Source organism: Anser anser (assembly GCF_964211835.1).
Source record: "Anser anser genome assembly, chromosome: 7".
NCBI classification, from domain to species: domain Eukaryota; kingdom Metazoa; phylum Chordata; class Aves; order Anseriformes; family Anatidae; genus Anser; species Anser anser.
In genome coordinates, this window is record NC_139727.1 from 29,088,384 (window position 1) to 29,107,140 (window position 18,757).

Sequence of the window (18,757 nt, forward strand, 5' to 3'; positions counted from 1 at the left end):
CTTCATTCCTCTCACATCTCAGACGTCTCAGCATCAAACCATCTCAGCAGTCTGCTTGGGAACCTACTGCAGTATGATCTTGCTTTGTTATTCAGACTATATTTTCCTGTAATGAATTCCATTTCATTCCTTTTGTTTTCCCTTTCTAACAGTTAAATTTTATATTGTCCTATTCCTCTCTAGCTTGAGTCTCACTGAAAGTAGTGCAATGGCAAGTTCTTTATGATCCTTTCGGCGATTCTTGTCGTTAGAAAGTTTCCTGTCACACCGTTTCTCTAGTGTTTCAAAAAAAAAAAACCAACAACCACCCTTCAGAAACCGGCTGCTTAAAAGATCGTTTTAATGGAATAGCAACAGGGAACATTACCACACCGGTACCTTTTAATTCTGTCAGTTTGTTCAGTTCTGGAAAGCTGTAGATATATATGAGGGGATTCAGCTTCCGGTCTGAAAAGGCCAGCACTTCGCTGCTCGCGTTCACTGCGAAGGCTCCCACCTGGCCGGTCGGACACTGCAGCGCTGTCGTCTTCTTTGTTTTAATGTCCAGGAAGAGGATGTAATTGCCACAAGGGTAGCAGACAGTCTGATTGTTGATAAAGCCGAAGTTCTTTTTCGAGAATCCCTGAACCCAACTTAAGAAAGAACAACTCTGTGTTAAAACAATACTCACAGACACGCGTTTCTCAAAATACTGTGAAAAAGGGAATTTAACAGCTTAAACATATGCTGGTCTGATGCTTTGGATTTGTTAGATTCATCCTCATACCAAACTTGCAAAAACACAAGAATTTCAGCCTCTAGTACCATGAATCACTAGATCAACGTTTCCAAAAACACAGGGGTAATCTTACCATGATGGAGCACAAAGGACTGACACAAGAACTTGGAGAGATGCTTATATTTCACTTTTCATTAACAATAAAGTTAGCCAGTTCACAGGCTTTGTTTTCATACTCACAGGTCATAATAAAAGAGTACACCTTAATTCTGAAATAATTACACAAGTACGATCCATACTAGGGACTCGATTATGTTTACTTAACCTTTTGTAAAATTTCATAGTTCATCTGGTTGCTGTAAAATAGCAAAGAAAAAGAAAAAGGCACAGCTTGTCTTGTCTTTGTATGAAGTTAACTAAAGGGACTGTCTTGCTTTAAAGACACCAGTACTTTAACACGGTAAAACTTCAGGGACTGAAATAAATTACTGAAGCTGAGTCACCTTTAGAACTTGCAACATACCAACAAGACTGTAACCACCTGCAGATGGCTTTTATCTTTGAGAAAGGGCGTGGACCAACATCAGCACCCCCTTATCAAAGGGACTTGCATTTACCACTAAGTGAAGATGTCTGAGCTGCAGCTGAGCCTGGCAGTACCATGGTATCACCATTTTGGCAGCGTACCAGCACCCTGTGTCCAACACTACTGTCAGCACTGCCCCTTCTAGTTTCTATTCAAGCCCTTTCCGTCTTTTATCCTCTCCCACATAGCAGTGGGCTGGAAGAGATCTTTGCCCTCTACAATTGCAAGCAGCATTTTTATACTTCTTTCATGAACGTGTCTTAAGATCAGTTCAACTGCTGATCTTCTGTACTCTATTAAATTATATTATAGCCTCAGGGCTTCCATAATTAGGGACATTCTTTAATGATTAGTCTTAAGGTATTTATGCCCAGCAGTAACGTTTGTCATCCTTTCTCAGCAGTTTCTACTCAGCCTCTTCTGCTACACACCAGATGAATAAGCACAGCCAGAGAGGAGTGAGAATGCACTGACCATGTATTCTTGCAAATGAACTGACTGTCATGGGAACAGAGCCCACACATGTCAGCTGATGAGTGCTTTTCCGGCCCTTTCACATGAGCGCTAACCATACGACCTGCCACGGCACACAAGCAGACCTTTACGAACGTGGTCACAGGACCAGCTCGATGCTTCTCTCCAGCACTAGATCTGAGTCCGTGGAAATGAAGTAGTTTCAACTTTTGTTTTACCTCTGCAAAAAGATTCTAGAAAATGTGTGTGCAGGGATAAATTAACGGGCTGACTGCACAATGTATCCTTATGCAATCGATAAGGGTTTACAAGGAAAAGGATTCAGACTGATCTGACATCAGCTATGACCGATGCAGTACTTGTGGGTCACGGAACTAGCCGTGGCTCCCCCACACGTTCTCCATGCTTTGTCTCCAGCTCCGTATAAACACAGAGTGTCAGAAGCACTTCAGTGACAAACTTTGCTGGCTGCTGAAATGTAGGTGGAACAAAGTACTCAGAGTTACTGAGCATTCAAAGTGTATTTTGTCATTGCAAAATGCTTGTTCATAGTTCATTCAAAACAGAGCTTTATATGTAACCGTTAGTTTTGTCAAGGTTCTGTGTTTTCTGAAGACACAGAACATAGTATTCCCCCTTCCCACTGCAAAATAACGTTGTCACTTTCTTCTAATATCGATATACATACCAATTCTGCTAACGCTAACCTAGAATGCATAAAGGAAAGGCAAACTTTAAACGTTTCTGTTTTATGGAAATGGACTGTGCTTCAACATTTAAAAGGGCACTTTTTTTTCTCCATTGCATTGCATAATGCTTTCATTTAATAATGCTATTTTTTTTTTCCACAAAGCAAAAAAACTGGGTCACGGCTCTACCACGTAAAACCAGTTTGCACAAGGGACCCACTCTGCATAGCAGTGACATACTTTGGATGGCGCCTTTTTTTTTTTACTCTGCAAGTATGAGAATGTTTCAGGTTGATGCTTGAATCTCCTTTTAATAAGTTAATAAGATAGTAAGTAGATTTCTGTCCACTAAAGAGCTGTGCACCTCTAGCTGGGGAGCTGTCCCATACACGCCACGGGGGTTGATGAAACAGCTAAAATACTTGCATTGGATTAGAAAGCTTAAGCATCTCTTCCATTACATGGAAAAAATATCTAAACAGTCTAAACTGCTGTGAAAGGCTCAGCCAAGGTCAAGATGGTGAGGGAGAAAGGCAGGACTTAAAATTCCAGGGAAATTAAGAGCCATAGCAGGAGATGATGGTGGGGCGCAAGAGGTACGAACAACCAAGTACATCCCAGATTCTGGGGCGGTCAGGGTAAAACAGGAGAGGGACGCAGCCACGATCAGCACCAAACTGCACGGGCTCACGAGGCCAGGTATTAAGAAAATTAAGAAAAATAAGAAAAATATAAGTAAGAACAAGCCGTAGCCGAGTCACGCCTTGAGGGGAGAGGGCACAGGGCAGGGGCACGGCCCGCAGGGCGGGCAGGGGCCCGCAGGGGGTTGGCCCGGCCGCCCCCACCTCACGTCCAGCGCCGCCTTCGGGGCCGAGGGGCCGGGGCCGCGGCCGCCCGCCGGGGCCCGCTCGTCGCCCGCCGCCGTGCCGCCCGCCGCCATGCCGCCCGCCCCGCCGGCCCGGGACGCCGTCTCCTAGCGACCCGAAGGGCCGCTGCGATTAGCTGGGGCGGGCTGCCCGCGGGGTTAAAGCAGGCGGCTGCTGGGGGCAATAGGCTCGGTAGTTAAAGGGCTAGGAGGGTGAGGGGCTCGGTGCTGCTGTTAGGTGGGCAGTGCGGAGCCTGCCCGGGGGGTTGTTTGTGTTTTCCTCCTGTTTCAGTGGTGTTTGGGCTTTTCCTTAGCGGTGCGGCCGCGCCTGTCCTCTGTCACCCTGTTTCTTTATTCTGGAGGCCCTGCACCCCAGGCAGTTCTTGGGGTGAAGCCTCAGAGGCAGCTGAAGAGAAGGTGGCCCCTGGGGAAAGGAGGGAGTACGGCTGCGGTGCTGCTTCTGGGGGGGGTCAGCATTGGGACGGGTTGCCCAGGGAGGGGGTGGAGGCACCGTCCCTGGGGGGGTTCAAGGAAAGGCTGGACGTGGTGCTTAGGGGCATGGTTTAGTGGGTGACATTGGTGGTAGGGGGATGGTTGGACCAGATCATTTTGGAGGTCTGTTCCAACCTTAGTGATTCTAGGATTTGCACATCTATGGTTTTTGGCATTAGCACAGTAAGAATCCCCAAGTACTTTAAAAGCAGAACTAACAGTAATACCTCATTCTTCTCATCCTTAAAGGGGTGTTGCTCACAGTTTCTCACTGTAGTCCTTACCTCTCCGTACTGTAGCAGTGTGCAGCTCCCATACAGTGCTACCCACTCACAGCTCTACTGACTGCCACATGAGCCTGTACCATGCTTCTTGTCACTGTCTGTGATCCATGCTGCACAAAACCAAAACACGATGAGGAATTTTTTCCCTGTGGTAAGAAGATCTTGCTGTTCTCAGGCACTGGCTCTGTTGTGTCCCTGAGGGGCTATTTATTGCAGCACGCAGGTCTGTAACGTTGCGACTGTACCTTGGATTTGTGTGTGCCTGTCTCCGGGTTCTGAGGTAGCAGACTGTCCATGGTCTTAACCACTAAAATAAACTTCGATTTTTTTTTTTTTACCCAGATCTTGCTGAAACTGTCCTAACAGTAGGCTGTCAGCAGAACAAGGAATGTCCTCTGACACAGTTGTTCGAAGGGTGGGAGGAATTATCTTGTTAGAAAGGATGTCTTACATATGGGTTCTGTTTGCCCAGGGCATGGCAGGCTTGTGCAATGAATTACCACTCCCTTCTACTGTTAAACTGCTTATTGCTGTTTGATTATGTAATTAATGACTTGACAAAAATTCATGTTGTATTTGAGTGCATTATGGTGTCAGGTTTGTGGTGACTTTACTGGTGGCCATCTCAGTGTTTGCCAGCAGGAAGGATCTCCCCAGAAAAATACTGGTCTTTGTGACAGGATGCCTGAGGCCCAGCTACAGTGACAAAAACAAACTGAAAGTCAACAGCAGGCAAAACTTCCCCCATTGTATAAGCATGGATCCCCTGGTGACTCTCAGAAAGCTCCAGATCTCTATTAGCACTGACAGGTTTGGCGGAGACATGTCCGTGGCCAGGACATGTGCCCACAAACGCACCGTTTCCATGCAACTTAGAGCTCTGACTTGAAGGCTGGGTGGAAATGTGGGGAGCCCTGGAAGGGGCATTTCATGGTTGGGACCACAGGTCAACTTGGACACTGAAATATGTGAAGTGGAAAGCTCCTTTATTTCCGCTATTGTACCCCCAAGGAAAGCTGGTATGGGGAAGTCCCTGGTGCTCTCACCTCAACTAAACGGGGGGATCTTCTCTGTGATTCTGTTGTGTGCTCTGTGTGTGCTGATGCCACCACTGTTCATCCTTGCAGAAGCAAGCACGAATCCTTTTTGTATTTGCAAGGTAACAATTAAATTAAACCTAGCCTTCAGCATACCCCCTCATCGGCTAGGCGATCTGTCCCCTTCCCTTAGGTTTCCATCATGAAGTATTATGGCTACAGGAGAGAGAAACCCTCATTATTTTCAAGGTGGTCTGGGATTCGGTTTGAAGGGCGATAAGCAGCGCAGCTGCAGGAGGTCCCGGAGGAGGAGGGCGTGAGGGCTGAGTGAAACACCCGTGCCCTTCCCACCGCTGCAATTTTCCCTTAGATTTTCCATTTCCACAGGCGATTGGCGGCCAGAGATTACAAGTCAGCACTCAGTCAGTGTAAAAAGGGGGCGAGGGCAGCGAACTGAGGCAGGATCCGCCCCGCGAGGCAGTCCTCAGTGGCCGGGCGGCGCTCAGCACTCGACATGGCGGGCGAGCACTCTCGGAGCCTGGGCAAGGGTAAGCAGCGGCCCCGGGGGGCCGGGGCTGCGGACACCGGAGGGGGGCGAGCGGTGGTGTAACGGTGGGGCCTCTTCTCTCCTCTTCAGGTAGCACGGCCCCCGGAGCGGTGCCCGAGGGGCTGATCCGGCTGTACAGCATGCGCTTCTGCCCCTTCGCCCAGCGGACTCGCCTCGTCCTCAGAGCCAAGGGCATCAGGTGAGGCTCCCCCGTCCTGCCTGGGTGCCCTCAATAACTCCTGGCTGAATATCCCCGCGGTAACTGAGGGAAAACGGGGGCGGTTTTGTGATAAAGCTTGCGTTTCTTGGTGTGAAAGTATGTTTGGTGGGGAGGGAGAGGCTGTTCTGAAGTGGGAGGTACTTAGGCTGGGTGTGAGGTCAGTAATGTAAAGGCCTGAAGTAAATCCGAAGGAAAACAAGCAAACAAACCCGGAAGTTGATTTGTTTTCTTCCTAAAAGTTTGCAGTAATAGCACTTAAACCTGCTTTGAGTAAGCGTAAGGAGAGCCTCGGTGTATGTTTCTTTTTGGTGTAAGGTGCAGCAAAAATTCAAGGAGATACAAGTCTTCAGTGTTCCTTTATGCTGCCAATTAGTGAAACGTAGGAGTAAGCGAATGACATTTTTAACGAAGGAAGAGTACTATCTTATAAAGTATTCTTATTCTTGTGTTGTAATAAGTTTATAGAAGCCAGTACTTGTTGTGTTTTCGTATTTCAAGATAGCCAAGTCATTTACATGTTTCCAAATGCTGAGTAATGCTTCCCTCAGCTCACAGTATCAGAGTAATGGGGTTCTTCACCTGCTGGTCCCCAGCAAGTCCCAAGACTGTCCCAAGTTCAATAACCAGCGCTGGGCTGGGAGCATAGCAACTGCTAACCCCTCAGTTCTCCTCTGATGCCAAGGTGGTGTGTGTTGGTGTTGTCTGTGTCTTTCACCCCCCCAATAAAAGTAGATGCATTAAAATGTCCATGTCAGTGTAATTCTGTCTTTATTTAGTGTCTTTGGACTGATATGAGGGCTGGGAGGTGTGTTTTAGTGTAGTGGTTTGGAGGGTTTTTATTGCTACCTTCTGGTAACTTTTGGTTGTTTTGAAGGTTCAGCAGCATTTAGCAAACCTTGTATGGGTTTTCTGGGGGTCATGCTGGAATGTAACTTATGCTTTGTTAGTAGACAAATTTCCTGTGTCTTTTTTTTTTTTAATGAATATCTATTTTGCCTTTGCTTTGCATTCCTTTTCTATGTAAGGTAGAAGGCTTATCACAGGCAGGGAAGACTTGCACTTTTGTGCAAAGTCAGATTAAAGTTCTGCTGAAGCTCTTAATTGCAGTGTGGCTTAAATACAATTAAGTGCTTCCTTCTCGGAATGTTCCTGAACTTACATGCGGTAAGTGTGCTATATGCCAAGCTTGACCTTTGTTTTTAGCATGACTAGAAGGCCTGCTGCTCTGTGCTCACAGACTGTTTGTGTGTCTTATTAAGTTAATAAACAAATCATTGTAAGTCAGCTCTGGTTTTCTCTGGTGAAGGGAAGTGCTCCCTGGCAGTATTTCTGAGTGTCGAATGGTTAGTCCTGGAAAGGGTTTCAAGGAAGGCCGGGGAGACCAGGAGAATGAGGATTCAGCCTCTTGACTACTGTAGCTGTTGACTGCATTTCACCGTGGTATGGAGTAGACTGCAGTGGGGCTGAACATGTTTGGGTTTTGTTTCCTTTACTCTTTTAGCTATGAAGTAATTAACATCAATCTGAAGAACAAACCTGACTGGCTCTTTGAGAAGAACCCCTATGGGCTGGTTCCTATTCTGGAGACCCGCAAGGGCCAGCTTATCTATGAGTCCCCAATCACTTGCGACTATTTGGATGAAGCGTTTCCAGGGAAGAAGCTGTTGCCTTCGGACCCATATGAGCGAGCCTTTCAGAAGATGCTCCTGGAACGCTTCTCAAAGGTACTGTGTGATTAGGGTAGATTGTGTTCCTTACTTTACTAGAGCTTCCAAATCTCCAGATGCTAATGCTAACTAACTAACAACTCATGCTGCTTTCATCTCTTGAGGGGTCTCATGTATAGGGAAGCCAAATAAATGGCATTTAAATTTAACCTGAGAAATTTTGAGTCTCTTGCTATTAGCTTATGCAAATGACTGTGCATCTGAATTGCTTCCAGTGTTAATGTGAAGGCATGGATACAGGAAGACAGCTAAGCTAGTTAAAGTGTGTATGACAGAGGCAGGATTTTGAGCATCCTATAATATATATATATATAATATAGTAGAGGCCTATAATAGAGGCCAAACTAGCTGAATGCTTGAGACGTAGGCAGTGACAATTGCTGTATTTTAATCTGAGTGTTGCTATAGGACACACTGTATGAATGTGGAATGTGAAGAGTGCCTGACTGAGAGCGCCTACAACTAAGGCCAAGAGATTGCAGGTGGCCATAGACACTGGACCTCTATAAGCACCCTGGTTTCAGCTCTCAGTACAGGGTGGAGGCGGGTGCTGTGGCTGGCTGCAGATAACCTCTCTGTACCCTAAATGTAGGTAGTGCAAGCACGTGCTTTGGAGGATCTAGGAAGTGAAAGAAGTTTTGGATATAAAGCAATAGAGAAGAGGAAGGAATACAAGATGCTATGAAAAAAAGATGTGGACAAAGAAGGGGGATAAAAGGGCAGGGGAAGAATATGTTTCTCATTATTTCTATTCAGAAAGGCTTGTTGTGAAGGAGTTACAGGGAACCATCTTGCAAGAAATGAATTGTGCTATGAATGTTGGTTGTATGAGTGACAAGATATTAGGAAAATGCTTGTATATGAACTTCTAAAAATATAGTTGAGCTTAACTGCTGGGCAACTTTTCTGTACTGTATACTAACTTATCTGGCAATTTCCGAATTAAAAAATGTACAGATCTCTAGAAGCCTGAATATCTTGGGCTGCATTTGGTTTTCAGGAGCATGTACCTGGGAAAAGAATATTAGTTCATACCTTGCTACTTTGTTCATAGTACATGCAAGCTGGAAACATGCTCCTCTTTTCGTTGTTCTGTCACTACAGGACTAAAATCCGTTAGTATTCGTATTTTGTCTTCCTTTAAAGCCTTTACCTTTTGTGAAGTATAAAAGATTTTTGTTAATGGACTTTTTAAAAACATCTTAACATCTAACTTAATGTCCTAAGCTCTGAGTGACTTGCTTGTATTATTGTAATAGTGATACTAAAAACTTTCTCCTTTCATTTGTACAGATAACACCTCTATTTTTCAAGTATGCTGCGGCTGTCAAGGATGGACAGGATACCACAGCTCAGAAAGCAGAGGTTACTGAAAAGTTAGGCAAACTTGAAGAGGTAAGAGCATTTGACAATAGTGAGCAAGTTGGCAGTTACGTAGTTTCCCCTTACATCCCTCCACCCGTGCTTTGGTATTTGGAGATAGATCTCTTCTCGTTCGGTTGGTAGCTATAGCAATGAATGGTCTTTCAATTTACTCCCCCCAGCCTAGGATGCATAACAGCACCATTAGAGCAAATTCCAAGTAGCTAAACTGAAATTCATCTGTATGATGAAATCTGTGTTGGATATGGGGAGACTTCTGAGTTGTAGCTGACAACTTAGATGTCTTTGTTCAGCTTTAAATGTAAGGAGGCCTTGCAGCATGTTCTAGCAGCAAAGGCTGAGGAGTTCTGGCTGCTGAAAAGCATCTGTGCTGTAGCTCTGCTGAAGATACGTTGGTGATGAAACTGAACCTTCTTCCTTTAAAAGTTCATCTTTGTTCTGCCTGCGTATCTTCTGGTGGCAGGGGACAAGTGGGCTGAGGGAGCAGAGTGTAATCTGTCCCTTGCAGAAATCCAGCCGTGGGCTGTGTTCTGCTTTGGCTGTGCAGTGCATCTGCAGCAGAGCTCCAGCAAGTGCCAGGTGGCTTTGTTGTACAAGGAGCTTCACAATCCTAATTCAGTGTCAGCAGGGATTCTTGGCTAGCCTGAGCAGCTGCCAGACTTGTCTTTATCACAAACCCATTCCTTCTGCATTTTTAGCAGCCACAACTAATGCTTGTTTGGCTTAGGTAAGAAGCAATCCTCCCCCAGCATGTTTTGCTTCCTGTGCAAAGCTTCCAATAGCTTTTGTCCTAATTCTCTGAACAGTCCCGTGCTTTCTGTTTCCTTGCCCCCTTGAATTGATGAACTAAAATTGTTCTCAGGGTAGTCTCGTCTGTCTGATCAGGCTGATGCTGGAGCAGTGCTGCTATTGATACACTTAGCTTCTCCCAAGAATCCAAGTATTTCACTTCCCTGAAATACAAACCTATTAAACCTTAAGGAAGAATTAACCTTCTTCCTGCTTTATTAATGCTGTGAAATACTTGCTGCTCTTTTGGTATCTCTATTTTACTGTACTCTGAAGGATTTTGCAGCAAAAGGTTGGCTAAGGATGGGATGAAGGGACAAAGCCATGCAAATGTCACTCAGCCCATTGCAAGATAAATTCAAGAGGGAAGTGTTTGCAAACATTGCTGTATTTAGTTTGCTGCTATCCAGTAGAGGGAGCTGTGTTCCTGTCCCTGGGACTGTGGAACCTACAGATAACACAACTGTCAGGTTATTTTCTGCCAGACTTCTGGTGATTCAAACAGCATGAGATGTTTCCTGAAGGACTGTTCTAAAGCTCGATAGATCATGGGGGCTGAGGGGCACGGTATAAGTTCCATTGGAGTTCGATCTTAAAAATGCCAAAGTGTCTGGAAACAGGGGGGGCAGATTCCTAAAAGAAGAGACCAAGATCTGGAAGTTCGCTAAAGTGTACTGAGCTTGGATCACTGTGGCACTTGTTACACTTAGGCTTCTGACATGTTTCAAGAACTTCCTGCAAAGGCTCATACATTCCTTGTGGCTCTGTTTTTTTGTGCTGAGCTGTGGGGGTCTCTTTCTGGTGTATGTGAATGTCATACTTGTTCCTCTGCACCTGGAATCAAATCCAGTTCCACATGTGATGTCAGAAACGCTGTCCTGGCACTAACTGCCCTCAAGTGTCATGGGAAGAGAGTCTCTGCCAAAATCATGTTCTACTTTATCTGGATATTACATTTGGCTGACTTCTTTGCTCTAGAAGTGTGTATGCGTTGTTGATTAGTCTCTGCCATTATTGCTTTTTTACAGATAACAAATAACTGATAGATTCTAAGACCTAAATTCCTTTTTATTTACACACAAGTTGCAGATCCCTAGTGATTAATAACTTATGGCAGTTTTTGAACCAGCACTGGAGAAGAGCTGGACTGACAGTGTATGAAATAGTTAAACTTGATACCACAACTGTGTTACTGACCAGCTCTGACTCCCCAGATATTGCATGTGTAGGAGAAATGTGCTGTATCTGCGTTATTTCCCATCTGATTCTTTCAGCATGCCTGCATTCCACTGTGAGCTGGGCTTTTTGTTACTGCAGGGTCCTGATGTGGTAATTTTCCCTCTGAGGTTAATTGTCCTCTCTTGCCCCTCACAGATTCTGTCCAAACGCAACACTACGTTTTATGGTGGGGACTCGGTCTCCATGATTGACTACATGATCTGGCCCTGGTTTGAACGCCTGGAAGCATTTGAGCTGACTGAGTGAGTACTTTGTCTGGCTTTTAGCATGTACTGAAGTGCCTCAGCATAAGTATTCTTTACATACGTGCTGCAGCAATGGGCCACTTTTAGGGGCTGCTGAAGAGAGTGAGTGCATTGTTACAGTTTTGGGGTGAGGGAAAGCATCCTAAAGCAGAGATGTGTTGTTAAGGAATCTTCTGTAAAACAAAAGCAAATGAAAGGCTTTAAACAGACCTTTCAGATTTGTTTTCTTAACAAATAACTTTGGCAGATTCAGAAGTAGCAATCAAAATGCAGGATTTTCTCTCCGTTCCTACATCATAGATGAAAATGGGCCTTATTTGAAGGGGGTAGAGGTATGGACACCTAGGTTCAAATTTCTTGGTCTGAAACCTCAAGCTTGGGATTAAATCTTCTGATCCTCTTTGGAAGTTCTGGGCTGATAAAGGAGGCTCATTTTGTTTTGAGGTAGGTAAATCATATGTTGCATTGCTGTAGGTCATCTGTCCCTGTTGCATTGGATTTTTTTATACATACGTGTCTTGGTCTGGCACATCCTTAAACAGCTCCAGTTGCCATGGTATTGGGTTAACATAAGGAAATGGTGTCAAAGGAGAACTGATTTATAGCTGGTTTAACACAGGGCTGAAGAGTCAGCTTGTATGAGGATGTGGGTGCTAAAATGAGAAGATGAATGTTGTGGTTTAACCTGGCAGACAGCTAAACACCACACAGCCGTTGGCTAACTCATCCCCCCCCCCTTACAGTGGGATGGCAGAGAAAAATGAAAAGTGCAAGAACACATGGGCTGAGATCAGGACTGTTCAAAGAGAGAAGGGGGAGGGAAAAAATAAAGGAAAGAAAGAACAACAAAAAAAGTAACAAGAAATATACAACACAACACAATTGCTAACCACCTGATGACCAGTATGCAGCCACTCCCTGAGCAGCAGCAGCCCCCCCTGGCCAGCTCCCCGCAGTTTTATTGCTGAGCATGATGCATAAGGTACGGGATATCCCTTTGGCTGGTCTGGGCTAGCTGTCCCAGCTGTGTCCCCTCCCAGCTCCTGGCGCACCCCCAGCCTCCTCGCTGGCAGGGTGGTAATGAGAAGTTGTAAAGTCCTTGACTTAATTGTTGCTGAGCAGTGCTTACAGTAAACCATTGGTGTGTTATCAATGTTATTGTCATCCTCAATCCAAAACACAGCACCATACCAGCTACTAGGAAGAAAATTAACTCTATCCCAGCCCAAACCAGGACAATGAGTGTGGTACAGTTAGAGGCACCCTGTTGCCTGAAGTATTCTTGAAGAATGAGGAAGATGCAGGGAATCCTGCATGAATTGAGACTTCTGGCACTGTAAGATGAGGACTTCACCGATGGACTGCTGACATGCTTTGTCTTCTGAGTTGGCCCTTGATGGGAAGGGGAAGTACTACAAACAACACAGAACTGTAGGCCTAGAAATATCAAGGTACTTGCGTGATTGAGGAGCTCAGCCACTCTATGTTAAGAAAAGATGCTTCCTGGGTAAAGGTTAGGAGCTACCTAGAGAATTTATGCTTTAACAAACCTTGGGATTTGGAAACTGGAATGCGAAGTACTCTAGGTAGTGTGCCAGAAGAGAATGAAAAGAACAATGGACACTGTTAAGCTTTCAATTTGCCACACAGTTTTTCTCAAGGGCGTATCAGAGTGGATCTGTGGATTTTGTTGGTTAGTTGAATGCTTGGTTTCCTCGATAGACAGTCTGCTTTTTGAGCTGCTGGGTTGCAGGCTAGTAGAAGCTGCAGAGCTTACCTTGGTTTGTGAAAGAAGGGATTTGTGAGCTGTGGAGAAGGACTCAACTGCTGCACACAATCTGTTAAAGAATCGCTACTAACAAAGTGCTCCAGAGGGAGGCAGTGGTGCACAAGCCTCTACTTTCAATTCGGAGCAGATGAGAAGTAAGAGTAAAGTCTCTTTTGCACAGGAATAATGCAAGCAGAAACATGCTGATGTCTTGCACAATAAGTGTTCTTTTTTTGTTTGTTTAGCTCAGCTTTGCAGAGTGCACGTGCTCTGTAAGAACTCTTACTTTCCAGGTGCCGGTCTCTCTTCTACGATTTGATACGTATTTGTCACCCGCTCTGAGCCAAATGTTACACTGAGAGAGAAAGCAAAACAAGCCATTAAACAGAACCTCTAAAGCTGTTTTGCTTCCTTGATGCCCTCCTGATGTCCCGCTCTTTTGCTTCCTTGATGCCCTCCTGATGTCCCACTGGCGTTATTCAGACTCTTTCCTTTTCCCATAGCTCCTTGAGCCATGCTCCAAAGCTCCAGCGCTGGATGGAGGCCATGAAGGAGGACCCTGCTGTCCAGGCTACGATGACTGACACGCAGACATTCAAAGGCTTCCTCCAGCTCTATGTGAAGAACAGCCCGGAGGCGTGTGATTATGGGCTCTGAGGTGTCAGTGGGCACGAGCTTGCTGAAGTGTCGTCTTCTTTTCAGTGTGTGCTCTCAGGATCTGGTGTAATGTGGTGTGGGCTCTTCTCTTTGCTAATAGGGGGGTCAATCTGTGATGAAGAGATTGAGATGGCTGTGCATTCTCCTTCCTGTTCAGAAGAGGATGCCCTGGCTTTAGGCAGGAGGCAGGAAGTCATTGCTGACCATGGGTATTGATTGCATAAAGGAAAGTGGTGCCGTTACTCAGGGGTGACCATCTGTCGTCTCTGGCCTCTTTGCAGGCATTGCTGTTGGTCAGTCCCTGAATTGGCCTATTACTTGCTTTAAAAATTGTAATACTGATGTCTTGAAAATAAAAGCAAAAGATGTTTTCTTTAAGCATGGTTATTTTTTCTTCTTTATAGGCATCTCTTAGTCACTGGACTGGTTGCATGGAGGGGAGTGAGGCACTGTCAAAGATAAACAGATAATGTGGAAATAGCTTTGCACCTGGACACCTTTTGAAACTATCTTAGGCTCTAATAGAGCAGAAAAAGCACTTTGAGTGTGGAGACAAAATTATTTGAATAAAAAGTAGTCACAGGAAAGAAATCTTTCACTCTTCCCCCATAAACACAGGTGACTAAAAGAACTATGACCCACTCTGATGTTGCTCAGCTGTGTATATCTTTCTCTAAAGGCCACTAACAACCCAATCTGGCCAGAATTCAAGGAAATACGCATGCATTAAGAATAAGGCAAAGCGGTTTTTTCAGGTTCAAGCACAGGGCTGCCATTCCAGTGGTGCTGAGGCAGTTGCCATGAGATGAACGAAACTGTTCCTATCTTTTTCTCTAATCGCAGCGAGGGAAGGTAGCACAGCAGAAGGTGGTGGTTCACCGTTTTCCTGGAAGCTGAGGCTCTAAGTGCCTTGGAGCTTTTCTGGAGGAAAATTGAACTTTATTTTAGCATGTACTGCCCCAACACAGGAAGTCTGAGGAGGTGCATGCTTGTGTAACTTCAAGTAGGAAAGCAGGAATGAATGATGGATTCGGTGAGTAAAAAGAGTTAGCAGGAGCTCCTCTGATAAATATGCTTCCTATCAGCTTACAGAGCCTGGCAATCTGTGAGCTTGCAGCTATTGGAGGGGATTGTTTGTGCTCTTACTAGTTTTAATTCAAACTATGCAGGTTTTGCTCTCATGTTTATCTGTGACTTTTAAACACATCTGGCACTACTTAGAGGAAAAACTAATTACTCTGCTGTTTCCTTCCAGAATGCTGATGTTCTTTTAAAAGTTTCGCAGTCCAGATCTGATGCTGCGTATGTTTACTAGATTGTTGTTAGAGAACCCAGAGGAATCATATAGCTGCAAGGTGTCAGAACATAGATCTAGGCTGTTTCAGTACATGAAAGAAGGGTTTGAGCTTGTGCCACACTCCTTGAAATGGTGTCAGCAGGATCTCAGCAGCAAAATTCCAAGAATGACTAACTGTGGAGCATTTTGGTTTGATTAGTTACTCTGGTTGTCAAAGCTGTTAGTAAAGCGGGCTGGAAATTGGCTTCCGTAAACATGCTAGGAATATATTGCAGTTTGTTCCGCTGTATTACTGGGAGATAGTGGGAGATGTGACTTAAGGACGATCCAACAATGGGTTAAGATCAGAGACTGGCATCCAAAAATTCAAGTGGCAGAGTCCAGACCACAGTAACCAGGAGACTGTATTGTGTGAACAGAAAAGCTGTGCTCTCCCCATCTTTGTTTAGTGGCTCTACAGTGTACCATTATAAATATGCTACCTCAGCAAGAAAATGTAAAATGAAATATTCTGCCTTATAATTTACTATTAAATATCAGTGCTCTAAATCCTCAGGCAGACAGCTGGGGTCCTGAACCCATTACTGCACACCAAGACAGACCTCAGGCAAAGTGTTTTTGATGTGGTAATGAATATGCAACACTTGGGCTCAGCCTTAAAAGGAAAGGAGAAGTTAATGTGGAGTGGACTGCCTCTCTCCCTTCACTGTGGATGGGTGTAAAGGATAAAACATATTAGTTCAAAGAGGCCAAGAAGAAAATGCATACTCTCAGTTCTGGTGAACAGAGGAAGATGATGAAGTCAATAAACAAGGATCAAGCGGATTAGTAGCTCTGCCCTTTGATCAGATCTGCCCTTAAAATCTTCTGTGGATCAGATTGTATGGAGCGGAATTTATTTGCTCACCTTCTGCTCCACAGTTTGCCTTTGAAGGTGGTTGTTGATGCTTTTCTTTTCCAAAACCACGGTGATTTTTCGTCATTGCCCGGTGTTGTGCCACCAAATGTGTACAGCACGGGTTAAAAAAAAAAAGTACAGGACCAGGCAAAAAAGGACAGAAAAAGGGAAAGTAAATCTCAATTTCTTGCCATGCTTCATGTAAGAGCTGTCTGTCATGCTCATCAGGAGTGCCTGGCTGTGTGTGAGGGCATGTGTTAAGTATGTGTTGGCACATTGGTACATCTCCTGGACCAGCTCTCCCCAGTTTTCCACTGTTATGGCGTCTGTAACATTCCTCTGTGGTGTTAAGATTTGAGAACTGGCTGTTTCTTATCCTCTCTCCTTTCTCTGTTAGTAGCCTGATTATTTCACCACTCAGTTCCTTGGACATTTGTTTCACTTAGGAAGGGTTGATGAAAATGCAGTCTCTTTGTACTCATCAGAACAGATGTCGCTTTACTAAACTATCCCCAATTTCTGTAATATAGTGGAAGCAGTCTCCTTTACTGCTGGTCCCAAGCCAACAAAGGTGGCAGGTTTTTTTATTTAGTTGAGTAAATCATTAATGCCACGTGATGTTAGGATTTTTCCCTCCTAAAGCAAATTTTGCTGATTTCTTAAGATTATAAAATTCACCAGTGAGATGCAGCTGTGCCTGGGGTGGAACGTACATGTTGTTTAGCAGTGTGCAGTAATGCTGTATGTGAGTCTAGGAGGATGCTAAAATGCAGCTTGCATTAAGGGGCTGATGTACGGAACCTTTTCTGTGCTGATCACAGCCATCTGATGATGCCCAGGCCATGGTCTGAGGCAGCACGTGCTACAGGTTTATGCCTTAGGAGCACCAGTCTTGGCAAAGCTGGTGGAAAAAGCCATCTCTCCAGGGGAAATGGAGCTGAGAAAGGGGCACTGAACAGCCTCAAGCTGCATAGGGTGGCGACCGTGTTTCCTGTAAGCTGCACGCCATGTGCATGAGTCACCTATGTGGTCACGCAGCAAAGGCATAAATAATGGGAATAAAGGATTAAAAAGTTACCTACTTCAGACCACCTGAAGAAGCAATGGAAACCAACAGCGAGATATTATGGCTTAACGCTGTTCTTCATGCAGCTCTGTATGTTTCTGTTTTCCCAAAGGATGCCTTTGTGCCCTTTCTCCTGTCACTTAATCATCAGATGGCAGCTCTCAACAGCGCTGGGCAAGTCCACAAGTTGGAGCGTGGCAGGTTTTTCCTCTACATTCATCACACAGCCTTTTTCCACATCTGTTTAAGCTTGGAAGTAGAGGTTATCTCTGCTCACAATAGCTAAGGCAGGAAGATTAGTCAAACGGTTCTCCTTGTGGGAAGACAACTCAGATTATATAACCCATGCCTTCAAACCCAGAAGGTGCTTCTCGGTTCCTTTTTGTGTGCTTTGTGGACCTTGGCTGCGTTGTGCTTGTGTGTCCATGCTCTGGATCAAACTTTTCACCTTCAGAGCCGTGTCAGGTGTGGCTCTGGCAGGAGACAGTGTGGGTAGAAACCTGCATGTGGACAAGCCTTGCTTTTCTCTGGCTTTGCCTACAGGAGCTTCGTATCACGGAGGTGATAGAATAACCCACCCACAGCCCTGAAGGCGAGTTGAACCGTCAGGAGCGTGGTGCTGACAGCGCAGAACACCTCTGCCCATGGGAGTGCCTGCGTGGTGGCAGCCAGGCAGGGCTGCTGTGCATCGCTTGTGCTCACAGGCACAAGAACCGTCCCAGGGCTGCCCTGTCCTGCCCTGCCCTGCCTGGTGCGAGCTGGCAGGGAGGAGACCTGGAACATGTTAGCAAGCTAAGTGCCATCCTGAGGACTGGGGAAATCCCTCCCTGCTGTTTGGTTCCCAGCACAGGCCTAGGCAGTACTGAAGGGCAGGAGTGATGTAATGGATTTCTCCCTTGATGCCCCTGGGGATGAGGCAGGCTGTGAACAGGGCGGTTTGCTGGTACTGCTTCTGCCTCACTCTGCCTGCTGGGCCTGTGTCACGCCGCTTTATCCTGACTGTTACTGTCTGCAGAAAGGTGCCAGCTGAGAAATCCAATGGCGTTTGGAATGTCGTGGCACTGCTGCAAAGGAGCACGATACACAAATTTAATCTTGGCTCCATATGTGTGGTTAAGTCTTTGTTGAGACTGTTAATGGCTGTGGGCCTGTTGGTGAATTTTAGATTGCTTTGCATCTAAAATCTGCCCCTTCTCCTGCAAAGCACCTAAGACACTCTTAAAAACACCATTGGGGTTTTAATCTTTATTCTGTGCACAATTTTTAAAACCAGTGTCAATTTGACATTTTCACAAGCTCCCAAATGCCTAAACAGCAAGGGCCGTATTTAAACGTTTTACCTCTGCACCTTCTACACTTCTACCTCAGAGCAGATCGGTAGAGCTGTGACACCCACCTTCAAGACAGAAATTGCTGATCATTTTTTCTCTAGCACTTTGGATGCGCTCTAGTTTCAGCCAGATTTATAGTTAGTTAGAAACTCAGTGCCTTAAAGGCAGCACCTCTGCAAACTGACTGGTAAAGAGAATTCCTCTAGCTGAGCTGGAAATTCAGGAGCTTTTTGGTTCAACCAGTAAGGTCAGCATCTACCACCAATATGCATGGCTGCCTCGTTCACATTACATCTTACTCTGGAACAACTTCTGCCTGCAATTAGAACATCACAGGGGGTCTTGCTATTGGGCTTAATGTGCTAGGATTGCACCAGGCGTATTCCAGCTCCATCCTTCTGCTGCCTCAGAAACATTTCTTGGGAAGCTAGAAATAAAACAGACT

The 18,757-nt window shown here is 45.4% G+C and overlaps 2 protein-coding genes across 5 annotated transcripts in view; one reads left to right on the forward strand and one right to left on the reverse strand.

The window, feature by feature from the left end:
* The window catches only part of CFAP43 (cilia and flagella associated protein 43), a 46,551-nt gene extending 42,811 nt beyond the window's left edge, over positions 1-3,740 (reverse strand). For 3 of the 4 annotated variants that reach the window (XM_083845037.1, XM_083845036.1, XM_083845034.1), the window contains exons 1-2: positions 3,313-3,740; positions 379-632 (exon numbers count right to left, since the gene is read on the reverse strand). In XM_083845037.1, coding sequence (XP_083701163.1) covers positions 379-632; positions 3,313-3,407 — 349 coding nt within the window. In that variant the 5' untranslated portion in view covers positions 3,408-3,740. Of the gene's footprint in view, positions 1-378; positions 633-1,043; positions 1,198-3,312 lie in introns of those variants that run through there. The other variant, XM_083845035.1, reaches the window with a different exon arrangement.
* The window catches only part of LOC310902880 (glutathione S-transferase omega-1-like), a 60,392-nt gene extending 46,294 nt beyond the window's left edge, over positions 1-14,098 (forward strand). The window contains exons 4-9 of the mRNA XM_083845105.1: positions 5,533-5,693; positions 5,783-5,891; positions 7,414-7,636; positions 8,933-9,034; positions 11,186-11,292; positions 13,567-14,098. Of these exons, the coding sequence (XP_083701231.1) occupies positions 5,660-5,693; positions 5,783-5,891; positions 7,414-7,636; positions 8,933-9,034; positions 11,186-11,292; positions 13,567-13,720 (729 nt within the window). The 5' untranslated portion in view covers positions 5,533-5,659 and the 3' untranslated portion in view covers positions 13,721-14,098. The remainder of the gene's footprint in view (positions 1-5,532; positions 5,694-5,782; positions 5,892-7,413; positions 7,637-8,932; positions 9,035-11,185; positions 11,293-13,566) is intronic.
* Positions 14,099-18,757: the final 4,659 nt, after the last annotated feature.